General features: G+C 39.8%; 1 protein-coding gene across 5 annotated transcripts in view; it reads left to right on the top strand.

Annotated features, from left to right (window-relative positions):
* The window catches only part of PTPN2 (protein tyrosine phosphatase non-receptor type 2), a 98907-nt gene that overhangs the window by 59200 nt on the left and 16610 nt on the right, over nt 1-23097 (top strand). For 4 of the 5 annotated variants that reach the window (XM_050767572.1, XM_050767571.1, XM_050767570.1 and 1 more), the window contains 4 exons: nt 1133-1267; nt 10084-10293; nt 11367-11519; nt 22590-22771. In XM_050767572.1, the coding sequence (XP_050623529.1) occupies nt 1133-1267; nt 10084-10293; nt 11367-11519; nt 22590-22771 (680 nt within the window). The remainder of the gene's footprint in view (nt 1-1132; nt 1268-10083; nt 10294-11366; nt 11520-22589; nt 22772-23097) is intronic. The other variant, XM_050767573.1, reaches the window with a different exon arrangement.

Genomic DNA, 23097 nt, shown 5'->3' with positions numbered 1-23097 from the left:
AAAGTGCTAGGATTACAGGCGTGAGTCACATGTGCCTGGCCTTAGATGGAATATTGAGTAGTAGATTCATAGGGATTTGTGGAAAATACTTGTAAAATAAAGCCTCTTCAGCAACCTATTTTTTTTTTTGAGACGGAGTCTTGCTGTGTTGCCCAGGCTGGAGTGCAGCAGTGCGACCTCTGCTCACTGCAAGCTCCGCCTCCCGGGTTCACGCCATTCTCCTGTCTCAGCCTCCCTAGTAGCTGGAACTACAGGCGCCCACCACCACACTTGGATAATTTTTTGCATTTTTAGTAGAGACGGAGTTTCACCGTGTTAGCCAGGATGGTCTCAATCTCGTGACCTCATGATCTGCCTGCCTCAGCCTCCCAAAGTGCTGGGATTACAGGCATGAGCCACCATGCCCGGCCAGCAACATTTATTTTGAAGATAAAATTATTGCAAGGGTTTGATAATTTTAGAAACATAAAGTGAATGTCCTGACGTTAAAATATAGGTAATCATGCTTTAAAAATGATAATTTTTATTTTATGAATATGATATCTGTGGCTTTTTTAGTTTATACGTTACAGAAACACTTTAAAAATGCCTTATAAGACCGGACGTGGTGGCTCATGCCTGTAATCCTAGCGCTTTGGGAAGCTGAGGTGGGTGGCTCACTTGAGGTCAGTAGTTCAAGACCAGCCTGGCCAACATGGCAAAACCCTGTCTCTACTAAAAATACAAAAATTAGCTGGGTGTAGTGGCAGGTGCCTGTAATCCCAGCTGCTTAGGAGGTGAGTCTCACAACTAGCTGGGATTACAGGCGCCCGCCACAGTGCCCAGCTAATTTTTGTATTTTTAGTAGAGATGGGGTTTTACCGTGTTAGCCAGGTTGGTCTCGAACTCCTGACCTCAGGTGATCCTCCCGCCTCAGCCTGCCAAAGTGTTGGGATTACAGGCGCAAGCCACACCCGGCTGTAAAATTTCAATCTTACTAAAATACATTAAGTGCAGAATATAGTAGTGGCTTCTTAGTTTTGGGTACTTGAAAAAATATAACATGTATATGTGTGGTTTGTTTTCATTTTTTAACTTTATGGTTTCATGATGTCTATAAACTAAAAAAAAATATACATATTTCTAAATTTAGGTTAAATGTGCACAGTACTGGCCAACAGATGACCAAGAGATGCTGTTTAAAGAAACAGGATTCAGTGTGAAGCTCTTGTCAGAAGATGTGAAGTCGTATTATACAGTACATCTACTACAATTAGAAAATATCAATGTAAGACCTTTCTTGCCCAAAAGTCTGGACTTTATGTGGTGGTTTAAAGAATTATTCTCTATTATTAGATTTGAAGTTTGATAAGCACGTGCGTTTGGATAATGCCTATAGTATCTAGTCATCATCACTTTGTGTGCCCGCACGTAGTAGCTTTCTGAGGACTCTAAAGAAACAGTAGAAACTACGAATTTCAAAGTTCAGGTTGTTATTTGGGGATTGAAAATTGATTAATAGAAATACATGGGGATTAATAGAGAGGGCTTTAGAGTCAGGCAAACCTGGATTCAGATCCAGCTCTGCTACTTAGTAGAGGTATAATTTAGACTTGTTGCCCACCCTCCCTGAGCCCTTCCTCATCTGTAAAATGGAGATTACCGCGCCTCCCCTCCAGGGCTGTCCTGAAGGTCAGATGAAGGTGTGTATGCAGAGCACCTGACCTCAGTAGATGCCCAGGAAACAATAGCTCCCAAGACCTGTGACAGCCAAGAATAGCAAAATCGTCAAGAAAATAACTTAAAAAGCTATTGTTAAGTGATTCACAACACAAAAATTTGTCCTGAGTTGTGAAAAAATGGTGTTTTTTACATATATGTAACACACATACATATATCCATACACACATATACATGTATAAATATAGCATGTGGTCTCAAGAACATTTACTTGGGTGTTTTTTATATATATGTAACACACACATACGTATATCCATACATACACATACGTGTATAAATGTAGCATGTGGTCTCAAGAACATTTACTTGGGTGTTTGGTGGGTTGGTTGGTTGGTTTTTTGAGAGAGTCTTGCATTGCCACCCAGGCTGGAGTACAGTGGCATGATCATAGCTCTCACTGCGGCCTCCAACTCGTGGCCTCAAGAAATCCTCCCACTTCAGCCTCCTGAGTATCTGGGATTACAGGCATGAGCCACCATACCTAATTTTCTTTTTTTTTTTTTTTTTGTAGAGATGGGGTCTTGCCTTGTTATCCAGGCTGGTTTCAAACTCCTGGGCTCAAGCGATCCTCCCACCTTGGCCTCCCAAAGTGTTGAGATTACAGTCATGAGCCACCATGCCAGGCCTTACTTGCATTTTTCTTCCCCAGAAACATACGAAGTGTTCCTTGGGGCTTGGCTGAGATACATACACATAGTGGGTTATGAACCTGCTGTTGCCGGGGTGATGATTGGGGCATTTCTCCGCCTTTTGCCATTTACCTCTTTTGCCTTCTTTGTGTTATAATTAGAATAAACTAGAAAATAATGAAATGACAGTAATTCTGAGATGCTAATAGAAACTGTGATAGCTTGAAAATAGGAAAATGTTTAGCCTCATATGACTTTAGGAATGTATGTAGTCTTTAAGTGAAATACTGTTTTAGTTAACCATTAAGTAAATTAAGTGATCACTAACAACACAAAGCCTTAAAGAGAAGGGAGATATATATATATATATATATATATATGTATATATATATATATATATATATGTATATATATATATACACACACACACACGTATACACACGTGCTTTTTAGATGTGTGGCAATCCCTTTTATGGTGGATCCCTTGAAACACTTGTGTTTTTTGCTGCATTGAGTAAGCACAGGTGCATGCTGTGTGCGTGAGGCCTAGGTTCTGGTTTTCCTTCTGTCCAGCTTCCCATGACATCCATAACTAAGCTTATTATGCAGTCTCTTCAGTCACCTAAAAAGGCTCAAAATTAGGAATGATAATGCTTAGATTTATTTATAAATTCTCATTAGTATATTTATTTTGTCCCAACTCTTTCCATTTACATGTGTCTTAAACTGCATTGAGATACATCAATAACTCTTTGATACTGGACTGAGCTGTACATTATTCATTCCCAGAAACAGAACTATATTTCCACAAGGTTCTCAAAGTTCTCTGAATCATCTTCTCTTGGTATTTATCCCAGGTAATTACTCATTTGCTTATGGCATTAAAATTGATTTAGATGAAGGGCATAGATGTGTTTCCCTATTTCTGGAACAGTCCTTATTGAGAATTGATGGTAACTGAAGTAATAATAAAATGAAATGATTTTTGTGTTTTGTTTATCAGATTCCAAAATGCTTTCACATGTATATCATTTGACCAATAGTCTTCAGTTAGTGTGGACAGTGTAAATATTCTTATTATCCCCATATTTTACATTATAAAAATGAATAGTTACGTTAAAATCCATTCGGTTATAGGACTTTTTCCACTGATTACTTAGCTAATAAGTGACAGACTGAACTCATTAGTTCTCCTGGTCCCCTATTTTTTAAGACAGAATCTCGTTCTGTTGCCCAGGCTGGAGTGCAGTGGCATGATCTTGGCTCATTGCAGCCTCCACCTCCTGGGTTCAAGTGATTCTCCTGTCTCCGCCTCCCGAGTAGCTGGGACTACAGGTGTGCACCGCCATGCCTGGCTAATTTTTTGTATTTTTAGTAGAGATGGGGTTTCGCCATGTTGGCCAGACTGATCTCGAACTCCTGACTTCAGGTGATCTGCCCGCCTCAGCCTCTCAAAGTGCTGGGATTACAGGTGTGAGCCACTGTGCCTGGCCATCTCCTAACTTTTGACAGGGGGATAAGTCCTTTTGAAAAGATGCTAATTGTTGTAAAGAGAGATACTGATTCTGAAGCATCTTTCTGGAGTTGAGGCCGTCATGTGAGTTGACCAGCCACCGTGTTTTAGTTGCTAGCAACTGTGTGGTACAATGACATGATCACTGGACTTTTTATTGGCCTGGGTTTAGAACATACCATAATATAATAGCAAGAATTTGTTTGTGTTCTACTTTATAATGTTTAATTAGAACTAGGGATTCTTTATTCTTTAGAAGGATAAAGTGGCATTTCAGTATGAAAGGCAGAATTACATTTGCCTAAGTAGATAAACTGTAGAATCAGATAGCCTGACTTTAAATCCTGACTCTGCCACTCTTGCTGAGTGACTTGGGTCACATTACTTCACTATGGATGATAAACAGTACCTGCTTTATCATCTATGAAATGAGGGTGTTGATGTACCTACTACATAGGATTGCTCTAAAGATCAAGTGAGTTAATATCATGACAGCGTCTAAGACATAATGCGGGAGCCGCAATTACCTTTTTAGTTTATCAGTTTCCTTTCTGTAATAGTAATGAATTGGAAGGGACAACAGAAACGGGGAGTAGTTGAAAAGGATAAGTTTAGAGAGAAAGAAAGAACCAAGGGAGTGAGAAAAAGTGATGATGAAGTAGGGGGCTGATAGCCAACCTCAACCCGCAGATCTCTGTCTTTATTGAGGTCTCCGCGGTGCAGAGATCCCGTGTGCATCTGAGGGAGTCTGACCTATGTCTATTAACAGGTCCAAAGGTAAAGCTGTTGTCTGAGCAAGCCCTGCGCCGCCTCCAGTCTAATGGAGCAGCACAGTGACATACCAGGAGCCCTTTACAGTGACTTACTTAAAGCTAAAAGTTTGGACCCTTGCCCCTGAATGAAGAGATTGCATCTCTGCAGTGTGGCCTGTGGCTTAAGCTATAGGGATAATTTTGAGGGGTTTTAAAAATACAAGGTCATCTAGAGTACTTGTCTTTTAGTTTTTTCTTTTTAGTTGCCCTTCACTATTTTTGTAATGTTGTTGGCCAGCTTTATGTTTAGTGAGTTCCAGGAATACTGTTATAATGCTGACTGTCTTCTATTTCCCTGTCCCTATAGATTAAGCAAGATGAGAGTCTAATTATTATGATGCTTAGCTGGGATTTGATTCAAAATCGTTTAAACAGTTTATTCCACCTAGAATGTCCTCTCTCTTCTCTGCCTTTGTATCCTACACGTCCTTAGTAACCCCTGTGGCCCACTTCTTACTTAGGTCTCTCCTGACATATATCTGTGACACATTTATCCCTAACAGCTGTGATTTTTATACTTTTTCAGTAGTTTAAATATTATCATTCTACTGCTTGTTCAGTACTTCTCTCTGTCTAAATCTTGACTCCATAATGAGGTTTTTAACTTCCAAGGGGCTGGGAGTTATCTGCTGCCTTGGCACTCCCCGGCCATTGCACGGAGTACATTTTAACCACATTGCACCTGAGTGATTGTTGTAAAACACAGATACAGTCTTTCCACCGGCCTCTAAGAATCCTTCTGTAGCTCCCGTTGGTTACTAAAAAAAGTGTCTGTCCAGTGCACAAGACCGTGACCCAGCCCAGCCTGGTCCTTGCCTCCTTGTCTAACTCCCTCTCCTTCGGGTATCCAGGATTAGTCCATGCTAACAGACAGGCTTGTCTAATAGGTTAGTTCCTTGGGGGGGGGGTGGCATACCTTTGCATATTGCTTTCTCTCTGCTTAGAATGCGAGCCTGTCCCTAGCCGCTTCTGCCGCTCCTCCTCATCTGGTGAGTTCGATCTGTCTTTCACAATGAATTGCAGTCAGTAAATATTTATCACTGACATACTGACCCTGGCAAAAATTGATGAGAGACCCAACTAAGGCAGTGATAGTGAAGGTACAGATTGGACATCTGGTTAGGACATAGGGTTGACAAACTTTGTCACTCTTTAGGTGTAGAGGAAATACCCAATGAAGAGGTTGAAAATGTGTTGAGTTTTACAATTGACTGGAGCTTTCTAGGGGCCACAGTAAAGGCAATTGGTGAGTATAGTTGTTTTAAAAATACCCAGTATCTGTTAAGCATTTACCATGTGCAGGGATATGGCAGGCACTTCACATTAATTGTTTCATTTGTTCGTTACAACAGTTTTGTAAGGTAAGTAGTAGTATTAACCCTATTGACAGATGACAGAACTGGGGCTTAGTGAAAGTCTTTTAGAAACAAAATCTTGGTACCCTCCATATATACCTAAAGTGTGAAAGTAATTGGGCCTGGGGTCATAGAGCTGTATAGATTTTTTATAATTGGAAAATGTATAATCTTATTATGTATTTATGATGATTATTAACTTGCATTTGAAGGCTGTGAACAGGGCATACACTTAAATTGCTGTGGCCTAACTATTCCTGTTGTTACACCTGCTCAACTCACAGGTTATTATCCTGGCTTCATATATGCAAGTTTGACATCCCTATAAAAAGACCTTAAATTTAGAATTCTCTTTTAAAAATGTAAATGGGATTTTGCCTTAGAACAGCAAGCCGCTGACATTTTGTGCAGAATGTAGTATACATAATGCAAAGTTTTAGACAGAAAGTTTGGCAGGCATGTGTGGAGCAGCTGCAGACAAGGACAGCCTGTAATTGTGGGTGCAGCCCGGGTGTGTGTAGGGAGTGGGGTGAAGCAGCGAGAAGCTGGGGGGCAGCGGCTGGGGATCAGAGGGGAAGCAGTGTGACTTGGTGGGCTGGGGGGCAGCGGCTGGGGATCAGAGGGGAAGCAGTGTGACTTGGTGGGCTGGGGGGCAGCGGCTGGGGATCAGAGGGGAAGCAGTGTGACTTGGTGGGCTGGGGGGCAGCGGCTGGGGATCAGAGGGGAAGCAGTGTGACTTGGTGGGCTGGGGGGCAGCGGCTGGGGATCAGAGGGGAAGCAGTGTGACTTGGTGACCAAGGAGAAGAAAAGGGTGCTTCTGCAGTTTTGAAAATAAGGAGTTTGCCAAAAATTGTAAAGTCTAAATGCAGACCTTGTTTGGAATAAAGATGAGTTTTGTTTTAGCTTTGTATCCTTTGGCAACCCTTTTTTTTTCCCCCTCTCATTTTTTTTTTTTTCCTGCATGAAAAAGAGGGAAAGGGGTCCATCCAGTCATGCATATGAATGTTTCTACTACCAGAGTAGTAAATATATTAATCTTATGCCTTCATGTGGTCCTTTGTAACTGTGAATTACATGATTTTGGAAAGCTGTGTTTTTTGAATCTTGTTTCTGTAAGGATAAATTAATCAAAGTTAACCTCTCAAAAAGTCCTGGTTCTGTAGGGGGAGAAAAAACAACAAATGATTTTCAAAAATCTATTAGTGGGGAAGACTTTATTATACAAACAGTCATGAGCATTTCTGGGAACTGGCTTCCAGTATCCCAGACAGTGTGACCTGAATTTGAAAAAAATTGAGACCACTAGTCTTGAGCCAAAATCATACAAGCAAAGAGAAAGCAAGCCATTGCCCAAGATTGTAGGGCGACCATATGTTTGAGCCAGGACATGATGAAGTAATTACACGCAGGACCCCATAGGAGCTCTGGGCCAGAGACCACAGAGCACTGCAGGCTCCTGCTCAGAGCGGACCACAGAAAGGCCCACACAGACTGAGTCTGGTCCTGCCGATGGCCACAGCAAGTAAGAAACAAAGTGGGTTATTAATGTCACTAGAATCTTAACCTCGTTTACAGGAAAACTTGACTTGGAGTTAACTGTGTCCCCCGCTGTCGAGAACCTGCCTCTAGCCCATTCCTGTCAGTGTTGCCTTGTTAACTGCCCACCTGCTGTTCTGTAAAAGGACACGAGAGTTTACCCTTCTTATTTTAGAATGTTTTGCATTCTCTTTTTTAATGCAATAAATTTACCTTTTTTTTTTTTTTTTTTTAACCTACAGTAAGATTGACTCCTTTTGGTGTACAGTTATGTGACTTTTGACAGTGCATTCAGTCGTAGCCACTGCCCACAGCAGAAACGTAGATCGGTTCTGTCACCGCTCCCCTGCCCCAGATGTTCTTGTGTTGCTTGTGTACAGTCAGTCGTGTTCTCTACCCCCAGCCTCTGGCAACCAGTGATCTGGTTTCTGCTTCTGTGTGATTCTGCCTTTTCCAGAATGTCATATAAACGGAATAGTATAGCCTTTAGTCTGGCTTTATTCACTTACCAGAATTAATTTAAAAAGAAATGTCTTAAAACGTAGAAACCGTGATCATTTTAATTCGTAATGGAGAAATTTTTTATTGCTTTTCGTATATTGAGAACTTGTGGATCGTACTGTATTTGAAATTATTAATGCTGGATGTTAAAAGGTCACTAAAAGTATATACTTTTTAAAAAATTTATTTCACTGTACTTTATTAGTATTATACCTTATATACTGAGTCTGGGATGTAGAAGTCAATTTCTACTGCAAAATAGGGGTTTTTTGTTTGTTTGTTTGTTTTTGAGATGGAGTTTTGCTCTTGTTGCCCAGGCTGGAGTGCAATGGCGCGATCTCGGCTTACCGCAACCACTGCCTCCCAGGTTCAAGCGATTCTCCTGCCTCAACCTCCCAAGTACCTGGGATTACAGACATGCCCCACCACGCCCAGATAAGTTTGTATTTTTAGTAGAGATGGGGTTTCTCTGTGTTGGTCAGGCTGGTCTCAAACTCCTGACCTCAGGTGATCCACCCACCTCGGCCTCCCAAAGTGCTGGGATTACAGATGTGAGCCACCACGCCCAGCCAAAAATTTATATTTTTAAAGTGAAAGCTAACTTCTAATTTTGGAAATTTTTATTGGGAGCAGGATATTATAATAATAGTCTTTAGTTATTACACCATTAAACATCAAGGTTTTTTACGTTGTTTCTATGCCTCCTCCCTCAAAAAAAACCTCCTACAATAAAACTGAAAAATTGCGCAAAGATGTATTAGTGGAAGACCACTGCTTAATTTACACCAATGAAGAATATAAAGCAGAGAAGTGCTCCTTGGGGCAAAAGGCAATTGGCAGAAAGCTGAAGAACATTTTCATAATGAGTTAGAAATACAGATCATCAGGAATATCCAGGAAGCGTTAGTGATTGCCAGGCAGGCCTAAGAGACAGGAAACATTTAGCATGTTGGTAAACCATTTTAGCACATCAGCAAAAGCATATAAACAGCTTTAGGACTGGAAATTATTGCCATGGGGAAAGGCAACAATTAGAGGAACAATTCCAATTAAAAATGTAAAGATTGGTTCTTTAGATTAATTCTTGAGTTGCTCCCCTATGCCTGTGTAGCAGAATCTAACAGATAATCATGTTAAACAGGAAATTATATTTTAAAAATAAACTCTGAAATTCATAAAAAGGAAAATGTTAAAAAATGTAAAATTGCACTGGTAGAATTTTTTTTTTTTTTTTTGAAAATGGAGTTTCACTCTTGGTGCCCAAGCTGGTGTGCACTGGCATGATCTCTGCTCACTGCAACTTCCACCTCCTGGGTTCAAACAGTTCTCCTGCCTCAGCTTCCCAAGTAGCTGGGATTACAAGCACGCGCCACCACGCCTGGCTAATTTTTTGTGTTTTTAGTAGAAATGGGGTTTCACCATGTTGACCAGGCTGGTCTCGAACTCCTGACCTCAGTTGATCTGCGCACCTCGGCCTCCCAAAGTGCTGGGATTATGGGCATGAGCCAGTTGCGCCTGGCAGACATTTTTTAAAATAGAAAAAAGTAGTCCATTCATGATGCATGAATTAAAGAAAATATTGGTAACGTGTATGGTAACAGATTAGTAACTGAGAACCCAAAGGCTGCCCCAGGTTGCTTCGAATCCTGGTTCTGCCATGTTCCAGCTGTGTGACCTTGAGCAAACTACTTACCCTTTGTTTCAGTTTTTTCACCAGGAAAATGGGTTTTAATAGGATTGTTGTGTGGATTTAGTTAATAAGGAAAGTGTTTAGAACAGGCTTCCAAAATAGTAAGTGTTGTATGTGTTAGCTATTATTAATACATCCCAAATTTCCACTGAAGAAAATCTTCCCTAATTTGTATATGGGATTGTCAGAAAACAAATGGAAAAATCATAGTATAAACAGCCCATATGGCTGTAAAGGATTACACAAAACACATGATCTTTCTGAAGTAGTTTTTTTAAAAGAAAAAAAAATAGAACTAACTTGTCCTCCCTTGATTTTCACTTTTTAGAGTGGTGAAACCAGAACAATATCTCACTTTCATTATACTACCTGGCCAGATTTTGGAGTCCCTGAATCACCAGCTTCATTTCTCAATTTCTTGTTTAAAGTGAGAGAATCTGGCTCCTTGAACCCTGACCATGGGCCTGCGGTGATCCACTGTAGTGCAGGCATTGGGCGCTCTGGCACCTTCTCTCTGGTAGACACTTGTCTTGTTTTGGTAAGTGCTTCTTGCGATCTCATTTTAATCTCATTGATTTTTTTTTTTAATTGCTTCCACTGGCAAGGAAGAAGCACTGATGTTGTATCATAGAACTGAGGTTTTTCAACTTTTAACTTCTACTTTTGGAAAAACCTAAAAATCTCATTTCCATGTTTGCAACTGCGTCTTATTCATGACTGGTAGAAATGTATCCAAGATGATTTTAGAGATTCCTAAGAAGATGTTTTTCTTCCTGGTAGCTTTATATTACAGAAATAATAGGTCTCTTCCCCTCATTTTTTCAAATATAAATTCATATGTAATACTGACTTCCTCCTCAGACAAATACTTTATCTCATTTTTTTAAATTTAAAAACTAGGGATAATGATAGACATATTTCACAGGGTTGCTGTGAGAATTCAATGAATTAATACATTAAGGGACACTAGAAGAGTCCCTGGTGTTTTCTGAGCATTCCATAAATGTCAGTATTACTGTTACTCGCCTGAGGTTCCTGTCTCTGCCCCCAAGGGCTAATTCTTTCTGCACCAGTCAATCCCAGTCCCAGCCTGTATACAGCCTAAATCTTTTTTTCTCTTTTTAGGACCTTTATTTTTTCCTTACTGGCCTCTTTCCCACCATCTTTAGATGGGTGCTGTGTATCCAGACATCGTGTCTGTAGTGCAGACATGAAGGAGGCGGAAGGGCAGTGAGCAGAAGTCATGACTCCTGCCATGACTTAAAAAAAAAAAAAAAAAATAGTCCTTATACTAGTCAGAACTGATTATAAATCCTTCCTTTAACCAATGACTGGCCAGAAGGAATGAGATTACTATGATTGGTTTGGAATCAATTGTGAATCAGCTGAAGAATCAAAGTCCTCTATCTACTTGAGTGGTTGAGATGTGGGGAGGGATGAGTAGGCTGGGATAGTTGCTGTGTATGTAACAGTTATAGCTGCAGGGTTAAATTATCGTTGTTCTTTCAGAGGAGAAAATGCAGAGAAAAAATCTTAGCAATGATCCTGCATTGATTCTGTTTCCTGGGTTCCAATAACAAAAGATTTGTCTGATATTTGCCTTTCTTGCAGATGGAAAAAGGAGATGATATTAACATTAAACAAGTGTTACTGAACATGAGAAAATACCGAATGGGTCTTATTCAGACCCCAGATCAACTGAGATTCTCATACATGGCTATAATAGAAGGAGCAAAATGTATAAAGGGAGATTCTAGTATACAGGTAAACTTTATACACATTTAAAATCATATCTATTTGTTAAATACACACAGTATCAAATAACTGCACTCCACTTGAGCCCTTGTCGTCTTTGTTTCAAAAAGTATGTTTGAATTTTTGTGGTAAATCCAATTGGCTGTCTTAAAATTGTAAAATTTTAGCTAGCTTCCTCATATATACTCAGCCTCAGGTTAAATCCTGTCTGTTACTTAAAAGCCCTTGTAGAAACAAGATTTCATTAAAGAAACTGAATTTTTCATTTTGGGGGTGGTTAAGCTTTTAATTATTAAAGTAGCTGGAAACTTCAGATACTTTTGCCCTCATTACACACTAATACTTGGTTTATGTAATATTTGACTTTATAACAAGCAACTTGAATATTTATGGCAGATATAATGAAATTCCAGCAAAATGTTACATTCTTCTGGTTGATGGCTTTATTCTCATGAAGCTATTTTTACTGCATATTTGTAGAACCTAAATTCAAAGACTGATCAGAAGTTTGTGTTATGCACTAAGTTAAAATGTAAAATAGAAACAACCACAGACTCCATTTTTTGTATGGTTTAATCACATCGTATTGGACGTAAGCAGATACTGTAAATTGATGCGTAATATAAGATAGACTGACTTTTCATTCTATTTCTCGTATGTGAACATATTTACTAGCACTTTCATTTCTGTGATTACTAGCCAATACAGGAATATAACTTAGACCCTTGGTGTCAGAATAAAGGTTTATTTTAAAAGATTTTTTCCAAATCTTTAAATAGCATTAAAATATTCTTAATGAACATAAACCTTAGGGTACTCAGAGCCAAAATACTCAATGTGTGGAAAACTCAGCCCACAGAACATGTCCTGCTTCAGACACTAGACTTTGGGAACACTGGGTTTCCTGGGATTACTTTGGCAGTGACCAGTGATTTAGGTGAAGTAAAAGTTATTTCAGATGTTTAAGATTAGGAAAATTTCCCTTTCTAATCGCAGTGAGCTTTCACCAACTTAAATCTGGAGTTCAAAAAGAAAATCAAGTAGTTCAGTCAGATTTCCCCATGCCTTCACAGCCTGCATGCCGCCTTCACAGCCTGCTTCCTGGCTGTGGTGAGGTGGGTCACTGGGAGGGAAGTGTATGGTCCTTTGGATTGTGTGTTTCCTACCACTGCTTTTTTTTTAAGTTTTGTCTCTTTAGTTTTAGAATACATGCTTTATCTGAGGATGGATCCTTTTTTATCACAGAGATCAGTTTTTCTGGACACTTTTTTGTGGAGTCTTTGACAGTGTAGTTTGTGGCTAGGAAGGATTTTTTTCTGTTAATTTATCTGGTATGGTAGAGTCCTCAGACTCTCAATTCTACAGCATTTTCTGCCCCTGTTCCAGATAGGACATTGGAGACATCTTTGTCCTTCAGGTACTCAGGATCAGAAAAGCCTGCTACCCGTTCCGAGGGGTTAATTTCTGCAGAAATGGTCTTGGCATTCTAAGAGTCTCTGTCTCTTAATTGGTGCATTTAGACCATTGGCATATGAAGTGATTACTGATAAAGTTGGATTAATACATACATACCACACGTGCTACTGTTTCTTTTTCCTTTTTTGAGACACAGTTTCGCTCTTTTTGCCCAGACTGGAGTGCAATGGCGTAGTCTCGGCTCACTGCAGCCTCCGCCTCCCAGGTTCAAGTAATTCCCCCTACTCAGCCTCCCGAGTAGCTGGGATTACAGGTGCCTGTCACCACTCCTGGACTAATTCTGCATTTTTAGTAGAGATGGGGTTTCACTGTGTTGGCCAGGCTGGTCTCCAACTCCTGACCTCAGGTGATCTGCCTGCCTTAGCTTCCCCAAGTGCTGAGATTACAGGCGTGAGCCAACGCACCCAACCCACCAAAGTGATTGTATCTTAAGTCCGTAAATATATATAATTATAATCTTAAAGTATGTATTCATTTACAGAAAACTTTCAATGACCTTGACATTCCTGTAGATATATAGGCTATTTGTAATTGCCTTTTAGCACAAGGTCAGGCATAAATACTTAAGCTGGTTGCTGGTATTACCACATATTGATTAGCAAATTCCCAGTATTGATGACAGTAAACCTCCCAGAGTAAATATCTAGTTTGGCAATTCAGAACTAATGTTGTAAGATCTACAAAAAATTAGCTGGGCGTGGTGGCACATGCCTGTAATCCCAGTTACTTGGGAGGCTGAGGTAGAAGAATTGCTTGAGCCCGGGAGATGACGAGTGAGGGCTCAGGAAATGTAGTATCTTCTAGAGGCCGAGGTTGTAGTGAGCTGAGATTGTGCCACTATACTCTAGCCTGAGTGAAAGACGAGACTTGGTCTCGTGGAGAAACCCTGTTTCTACTGAAAATACAAAATTAGCCAGGTGTGGTGGTGCCTGTAATCCCAGCTACTGATCTACTACAGGCACGCGCCACCACCCCCGGCTAATTTTTGTATTTTTGGTAGAGAAGGGGTTTCACCATGTTACCCAGACTGGTCTCAAACTCCTGATCTCAAGTGATCTGCCCACCTCGGCCTCCCAAAGTGCTGGGATTACAGGCATGAGCCAGTGTGCCAGGCGTGCTTTTTTCTTTTTAATACCTCTGGTACATGATGACAATGAGACAAATTAGAAACTAGTTTATCCATTCTATGAATGGATTTCCCAGAGATTTTTTAAAGATCTAAATACAAGCATTGCTTTTAACAGTACCATATTGCACAAGAGTAACTCCAGGGAATGAATGTTCCATAAGTTCCAAAAAACTGTAAGTTGCAATATTACATCTCTGTTTAAAATCATTAAACTCCTCGGGCAATAAGTAGAGTATTCCTTATTATTTTTTTGTTGTTGTTGAGTCGGAGTCTTGCTCTGTCGCCCAGGCTGGAGTGCAGTGGTGCGATCTCGGCTCACTGCAAGCTCCTCCTCCTGGGTTCACGCCATTCTCCTGCCTCAGCCTCCCGAGTAGCTGGGACTACAGGCGCCCATCACCACGCCCGGCTAATTTTTTTTTTTTGTATTTTTAGTAGAGACGGGGTTTCACCGTGTTAGCCAGGATGGTATCGATCTCCTGACCTCGTGATCTGCCCACCTCGGCCTCCCAAAGTGCTGGGATTACAGGCGTGAGCCACCGCGCCTGGCCAAGTATTCCTTATTAATTAGATCCAAGACTCCTTGCTTCCTGGATAAGATCTTCAAAGAAGGCCATCCCTGTCCCTACTGAGTCATTTGGGCCAGTGTAGTCATAGTTAATCAAAACCAGTGGCTCCTACTGCTTCTACCTGTACCACCTGCCCCTGGCAGATACGTGGATGGTGGTCATGTCCTCATCCTTTCAAGGACTCGAGAGACTAGTCGCAGTGTGTAGGTTATATGTGCCTTTTTCTTCTCTGGCATGTAAGTTGTCACTGCTTTCATCTGCAGGGGCCCAGATGCACTCTTCTTCCTCTACCTTTGTCCCTAGGAATGGTGACAAGTGAGGAAACGTAGTATTTTCTAGACATGATGCTGGGCTCTTCACATGCCATCTCATTAATTACAACTGTCTCCCAGGATAGATGTTGACATCCTCTTTCATAGAAGAAACGGAAATTTCTCTTCATTTTGGTCCGAATCCTGGTTTGGGTTGCCATATACTCCTGAAGTCCATGCTAGAGGCATGCTGGAGGGTGTTTCCCTAGCCCAGTGGTGGGCTAGCCAGCTGCCTGGGGCTGCTAGTGTACCTGATATCACAACCCTGATAGTTAAAGTCCTTTAGCGTCATAAGGACCTACTTGGAAATCTCACTGTTGGTTCCGCCCTAGACTGAACAGTGGCAAGGAGCAAGAAGGTTCCAGATCACATTCAAGCACCACTGTGGTCAGTACTCCAGTGTTACATACCTGAGGATTAGAAATGGATTAAGATTCAAGCAAAATCTACCTTGGCTGAAATCTTTTTTAAAAAATTTCTGGTTTTTGTGCAGTGCCACTGTATTTTTTTATTTTTTTGTTTTTTTGTTTTGTTTGTTTTATTGAGACGGAGTCTTGCTCTCTCGCCCAGGCTGGAGTGCAGTGGTATGATCTCGGCTCACTGCAACCTCCACCTCCCGGGTTCAAGTGATTCTCCTACCTCAGCCTCCCAAGTAACTGGGACTACAGGTGCCCGCCACCACACCCAGCTAATCTTTGTATTTTTAGTAGACATGGGGTTTCACCATGTTAGCTAGGATGGTCTTGATCTCCTGACCTCTTGATCCACCTGCCTTGGCCTCCCAAAGTGTTGGGATTACAGGCGTGAGCCACCACGTGCCCCAGCCTTTGTTTTTGATTGACACTTAGTAATTGTACCTATTTATGGGGTTCAGTGAGATATTTTGATACATTTATACATTATGTAATGATCAAATTAGACTATTTAGCACATCTGTCACCTCATACATTTATCTTTGTGGTGAAAACATTCAAAATCCTCTCTTCCAGCTATTTTGAAATGTATATTTCATTATATATTATTATATGCTAATATATTTCATAGTACTTGAAATATATATGTATATGTAAGTATTTCAAAATAGCTAGAAGAGAGGATTTTATGTATATATAAAATGTGTATGTATATACATTTTTTTTGAGATAGGGTCTCATTCTCTTGTTCAGGCTGGTGTGCAGCGGCACGATCATGGCTCAGTCATTGCAGCCTCAACCACCTGGGCTCGTGGTATCCTCCTGCCCTAGTCTCTTAAGTAGTTGGGACTGCAGGCGCATGCCACCACATGTGGCTCATTTTTAAATATTTGTAGAGACTGGATCTCACCATGTTGCCCAGGTTGGTCTCAAACTCCTGGGCTCAAGTGATCTTCCGCCCCAGCCTCCCAAACTGCTAGAATTGCAGACATGAGCCACCACACCCTGTCTGAAATATTAAATATTATTAACCATAGTCATTCAACTGTGCAGTAAAACACCACAACTCATTCCCCTATTGAACTGTTGTTCAATTTCTCCCCATGCCCACTCTTCCCTACTCTCCAAAGCCTCCAGTAGGTACTGTTCTACTCTCTGCTTCTATGAGGTTAACTTTTTTAGATTCCACATATGAGAACGTGCAGTATTTGTCTTTCTGTACTTGACCTAATGTCCTCCAGTTTCATCCATTTTGCCACAAAAGACAGGATTTCTTTTTTTTTTTATGGCCAAACAGTATTACTATATATGTGTGTGTGTGTGTGTTTATATGTATATATTACGTATATATGTATATATAACATACGCATATATGTGTATAACATGTATATGTATATATGTTATATATACACGTATATGTATATACGTGTGTGTGTGTGTGTGTATACATTCCACATTTTCCTTCTCCCTCCATTCATTGATGGACATTTAGGTTGATTCCGTATCTTGACTATTGTGAATAGTGCTACAATAAGCACAAGAGTGCCAATATGCCTTTGAAATCCTAATTTCATTTCCTTTGGATAAATACCCAGTAGTGGGATTGCTGGATCATATGATAGTTCTATTTTTAATCTTTTAAGGAATTTTTATACTGTTTTCCAAAATGGCTGTACTAATTTACATTCCACCAGCCGTGTACAGGAGTTCCCCTTTCTCCACATTCATGCCAGCATTTATTTTTTGTCTTTTTGATAATAGTCATTCTAATTGGGGTGTGGTAATATCTCAGTGTGGTATTGATTTGCATTATTCTGATGATTAGTGATATTGACCATTTTCTTATGTAGCTATTGGCTCTTTGTATGTCTTTTAAGAAATGGCTATTCAGGTCTTTTACCTATTTTTAATTGGATTATTTGTGTTTTCTGCTCTGCTATTGAATTTTGTTTGAGTTTCTTATATATTCTGGATATTCATCCCTGTCAGATGTGTAGTTTGCAGATATTTTCTTCCATTCTGTAGATTGTCTCTTCAGTCTGTTGATTGCTGCCTTTGCTGTACAGAAACTTTTTAGTTTGATGCAATCCCATTTGTCTGTTTTTGCTTTTGGGGTCTTATAGAAAAGACCCTTCCCTTGCCCAGACCAATGTCCTGAAATGTTTCCCCTATCTTTTCTTCTAGTATTTATATTTGGTGTCTTATATTAAGTCTTTAGCCCATTTTGAGTTGATTTTTTTAATATGGTGAGAGATAGGGGTCTAGTTTCATTCCTGGACATGTAGATATCCAGTGTTCACAACGCCATTTATCAAAGAGGCTGTCCTTCACCAGTGTGTATTCTTGGCGTCTTTGTCAAAAATAAATTGGCTGTAAATACGTGGATTTATTTCCATGCTCTCCTGTTTTATTGGTCTTTACATCCATTTTTATGGTAGTAGCATGCTATTTTGGTTACTGTAGCTTTGTAGTATATTTTGAGGTCAGAGAGTGTGATGCCCCCAGCTTTGTTCTTTTTGCTAAAAATTGCTTTGGCTTTTGGCATCTTTTATGATTCCATACAAATTTTAGGATTATTTATTCTGTTTCTAAGAAGAATGTCATTGGTGTTTTCACTGGATTGCATTGAATCTGTAGATCACTTTGTAGCATGGACATTTTAACAGTATTAATTTTAATCCATGAACATAGACTATCTTTCCATTTATGTCCTCTTCAACTTTTTCCATTAATGTTTTATAATTTTCATTATAGAGATCTTTCACCTCCTTGGTTAAATTTATTCCCAGGTAATTTTTTTGAAAACGTAATTGCTTTCTTGATTTCTTTTTTTCAGGTAGTTTGCTAGTGATGTATAAAATTCTACTGATTTTTATTTGTTGATTTTGTATCCTGCAACTTTACTGAATTTGTTTATTATAACAGTTTTTTGGTAGAGTCTATAGGGTTTTCTATATATAAGTTTATGTCTTCTGCAAACAGAGACAATTCGACTTCCTCCTTTCCAGTTTGAATGCCCTTTCTCTTTCTTTTGGTTAATTGCTCTGGCTAGGGCTTACAGAATTATGCTGAATAAAAGTGTTGAAAGTAGGCATTCTAGCCTGGTGCCACACCTGGAATCCCAGCAGTTTGGGAGGCTGAGATGGGCAGATCACGAGGTCAAGAGATTGAGACCACCCTGGCCAACATGGTGAAACTCTGTCTCTACTAAAAATACAAAAATTAGCCAGGTATGGTGACACGCGCCTGTAGTCCCAGCTACTCAGGAGGCTGAAACAGGAGAATTGCTTGAACCCAAGAGGCGGAGGTTGTAGATCACACCACTGCACTCCAGCCTGGTGACAGAGCAAAACTCCATCTCAAAAAAAAAAAAAAAAAGAAATTGGGCATCTCTGTCTTGTTCCAGATCTTAAGAGGAAAAGCTTTCAACTTTTTCACGTTCAGTATGATACTAACTATGGGTTTGTCATACGTGGCTTTGTGTTGAGGCACAGTTTCCTCCATACCTAATTTGTTGAGAGTTTTTATCATGAAGGTATGTGAATTTTTTTTTTTTTTTTTGAGGCAGAGTCTTGCTCCGTTGCCCAGGCTGGAGTGCAGTGGCGCAGTCTCGGCTCACTGCTGCCTTCGCCTCTTGGGTTCAAGCGATTCTTGTGCCTCAGCCACCCAAGTGGCTGGAATTACAGGCCTGTACCACCACATCCAGCTGTTTTTTGTATTTTTAGTAGAGATGGGGTTTCACCATGTTGGCCAGACTGGTCCCAAACGCCTGACCTCGAGTGATTCACCTGCCTCAGCCTCCCAAAGTGCTGGGATTACAGGTATGAACCACTGTGCCCAGCTGGTATGTTGAATTTTATCAAATGGTTTTTCTGCATCTATTGAAATGATCATATGGTTCTTGTCCTTGATTCTGTTGATTTGATAGATCATGTTTATTGATTTGCATATGTTGAACCATCCTTTCATCCCTTGGATGAATCCCACTTGGTCATGGTAAATGATGTTTTTAATATATTGTTGAATTCAGTTTCCTATTATTTCATTCAGGATTTTTGCATCCATGTTCATCAAGGATATTGGCCTGTAGTTTTCTTTTTTGTTGTATCCTTGTCTGGTTTTGGTATCAGGGTAATGCTGGCCTTATAGAATGATTCTGTAAGATTTCTCTCTTCAATTTTTTGAACAGTGTGAAAAGAATTAGTATTATTTAAATGTTTGGTAGAATTCAGCCATGAAGCCATCAAGTCCTGGCTTTTCTTTGATGGGAGACTTTTTATTACTGATTCAATCTCACTCTTTATTGGTCAGTTCAGGCTTTCTGTGTCTTCATGGTTCAGTTTGGATAGCTTGTGTGTCTAGGAATTTAGCCATTTCCTCTAGGCTTTCCAATTTGTTGGCATACAGTTGTTTATAATAGTCTCTTACAATACTTTGTTTATGGTATTAGTTGTAATGTCTCCTTTTTCATCTCTGATTTGAGTCTTTTTTTTTTTTTAGTCTACTATAGGTTTGCTGATTTTGTTTACCTTTTCTAAAAAACAATCTTTGGTTTTGTTGATCTTTTGTATCTTTTTTAGTCACTTTATTTCCATTCTTCTGGTCTTTATTATTTTCTTTGTTCTGCTAATTTTGGGTTTAGTTTATTATTTTCTAGTTCCTTTACATCAGGTTGTTTATTTGAGATCTTTCTACTTTTTTTTTTTTAATTGAGGCGGAGTTTCACTCTGACCCCCAGACTGGAGTGCATTGGCACGATCTTGACTCACTGCAACCTCCGCCTCCCGGGTTCAAGTGATTTTTATGCCTCAGCCTCCCAAATACCTGGGACTACAGGTGCCCACCACCATGCCCGGCTAATTTGTGGTAGAGACGGGGTTTCACTGTGTTGGCCTCACCTCCTCACCTCAGGTGATCCTCCTGCCTCCACCTCCGAAAGTTCTTGGGCGTGAGCCACCCGCCTGGCCTGAATGTGATTTTTTTCTTTTTTTAATTTGTTGAGACTTGTTTCGTGGCCTAATATATGGCCCATCATGGAGAATGTTCCATGTGCTGATGAGAAAAATGTGTATTCTGTGGCTGTTGGAGGGAATGTTCTGTAAATGTGTGTTAGGTCCATTTGGCCTAGAGTGCAGTTTAAATCCTGTGTTTCTTTGTTGATTTTCTGTGTGGATGATCTGTCCATTGCTGGAAGTGGGATGTAGCGTTCTCTGCTGTTACTGTATTGCAGTCTGTGTCTCCCTTTAGGTCTGATAATATCTGCTTTATATTGTGTGCACCAATGTTGGGTGCATAGATACCTGAAATCATTACATCCTCCTGCTGAACTGACCCCTTTGACCTTTGTTTCTTTTTACAGTTTTTGGCCTGAAGTCTACTTTATCAAAATGTAGCTACTCCTCTTCTCTTTTTGGTTTTAATTTGCATGGAATATCATTTCTCATGCCTTCACTTTCAGGCTTAGTGTGCCGTTACAGGTGAAGTGAGTGTCTTGTAGGTAACATAGAGTTGGATTTTGTTTTTTGTTTTTTCATCCATTCAGCCACTATGTCTTTTCATTGAAGTATTTAATCTATTTACATTAAAGGGTATTATTGATAGATAAGGACTTACACCTGCCATTTTGTTAATTATTTTCTGTTTGCTTTGCATATTCTTTATTCCTTTCTTTCTCTCTTATTGTTTACCTTTGTGGTTTGGTGATTTTCTATAGTGAGAAGCTTTGATTTATTTCTCTTATTTGTGTGTCTGCTGTAGTTACTTTTTTTCTTCGTGGTTACTATGAGGCTTACATTAAACATCTTATAGTTACAATAGTGTTTTAAGCTGATAACAACTTAACGTTTGTCTCATAAAATATTTTTGACTTTTACCCTCCCCTCAAACTTATACTTTTGTTGCTTAATTTACATCTTTTTATATTGTGTGATCCTTAACAACTTGTAGCTGTAGTTACCATTAACCATTTTTTACTTTTAACCTTCATAATGAGGATTTGAAAGATTATATTCCACGGTTATAGCAATGGAGTTTTCTGAATTTGGTAATTAATTTACCTCTGTCGGTGAGATTAGATGATCATATGTTTTCATGATAGTAATTATACTTTTGCTTCCAGTCGAAGCAACTCCCTTAAGCATTTCTTGTAAGGCTAGTCTATTGGTAGTAAATTCTTGCAGCTTTTGCTTCAAGAAATGGGAAAGACTCCATTTTTCTTTCATTTCTGAAAGATAACTTTGCTAGTAGTTGTTATCTTTCAGCACTTTGAATGTATTATCCCATTCTCTATAAGCCGTTCTTTCTTGGCATGAACAGGTTTTCTGAGAAATCTGTTGATAGGAACCTGCCGGATTCCCTTACACGTGACTTGATCCTTTTCTCTTGCTGCTTTTAGAACTCTCTCTGTCTAACTTCTGATGGTTTCATTATAATGTACCTTGGAGAGAGGACCCCTTTGCCTTGAATGGATTTAGCATGCTGTGAGTTTCATGGATCTGGATACCAATATTAAAACTATGTTTACCATAGTTTTAATAAAACTATGATACCATATTAGTAACTATGACTAATAGTTGAGTGTGGTCCTAGTATAGTTTGCCCTCAAATAGGTAAAAGTCTACGAGATTTTATTATTATATTCAACTATATACTGATGTACATAAATATTAAATGCTTTATTATTATAAATTTTTTTTTTTTTTTTTTTTTTTTTTGAGACGGAGTCTCGCTCTGTCGCCCGGGCTGGAGTGCGGTGGCCGGATCTCAGCTCACTGCAAGCTCCGCCTCCCGGGTTCACGCCATTCTCCTGCCTCAGCCTCCCGAGCAGCTGGGACTACAGGCGCCCGCCACCTCGCCTGGCTAGTTTTTTGTAGTTTTTATTAGAGACGGGGTTTCACCGTGTTAGCCAGGATGGTCTCGATCTCCTGACCTCGTGATCCGCCCGTCTTGGCCTCCCAAAGTGCTGGGATTACAGGCTTGAGCCACCGCGCCCGGCCTGTTATAAAATTTTGAAATTAAAATAAGCATAGTTACAGGCTACAGTATGGCAAAATGCCTTTTTCTTTTTCACTCATCTTTTAGCATCATTGGGTTTTCTTAACTTGAATATATGATTTTAATTCATAAATTTTTTTTATTTAAGGAAAATAAATTTTTAGTGTTTTTTATTTCTCTTCCCTACCTAGAAACGATGGAAAGAACTTTCTAAGGAAGACTTATCTCCTGCCTTTGATCATTCACCAAACAAAATAATGACTGAAAAATACAATGGGAACAGAATAGGTCTAGAAGAAGAAAAACTGACAGGTGACCGATGTACAGGACTTCCCTCTAAAATGCAAGACACAATGGAGGAGAACAGTGAGAGGTAAGCTTTCTATAACTACATGCTGAAAGATGAGGCTTTTTGATTTTAGAAATAAATTTTATGGGATCAGGTGCCATAGGATTTCAGGTATGTAATTTTTATATTAGGAAAATACAATCACGCCTGTAATCCCAACACTTTGGAAGGCTGAGGCGGGAAGATCACTTGAGTCTAGGAGTTTGAGACCACCTGGGCAACATAGTGAGTCCTTATCTCTACAGAAAATAAACAAAATTAGCCAGCTGTGGTGATGCGAGCCTGTGGTCCCAGCCACTCTGGAGACTGAAGTGGGAGGATTGGTTGAGCCGGGGAGGTTGAGGCTGCAG

Source organism: Macaca thibetana, chromosome 18 (assembly GCF_024542745.1).
Source record: "Macaca thibetana thibetana isolate TM-01 chromosome 18, ASM2454274v1, whole genome shotgun sequence".
NCBI lineage: Eukaryota > Metazoa > Chordata > Mammalia > Primates > Cercopithecidae > Macaca > Macaca thibetana.
Note: the sequence above shows the minus strand (reverse complement) of the source record. Positions and strands in the feature narration are given on the sequence as shown.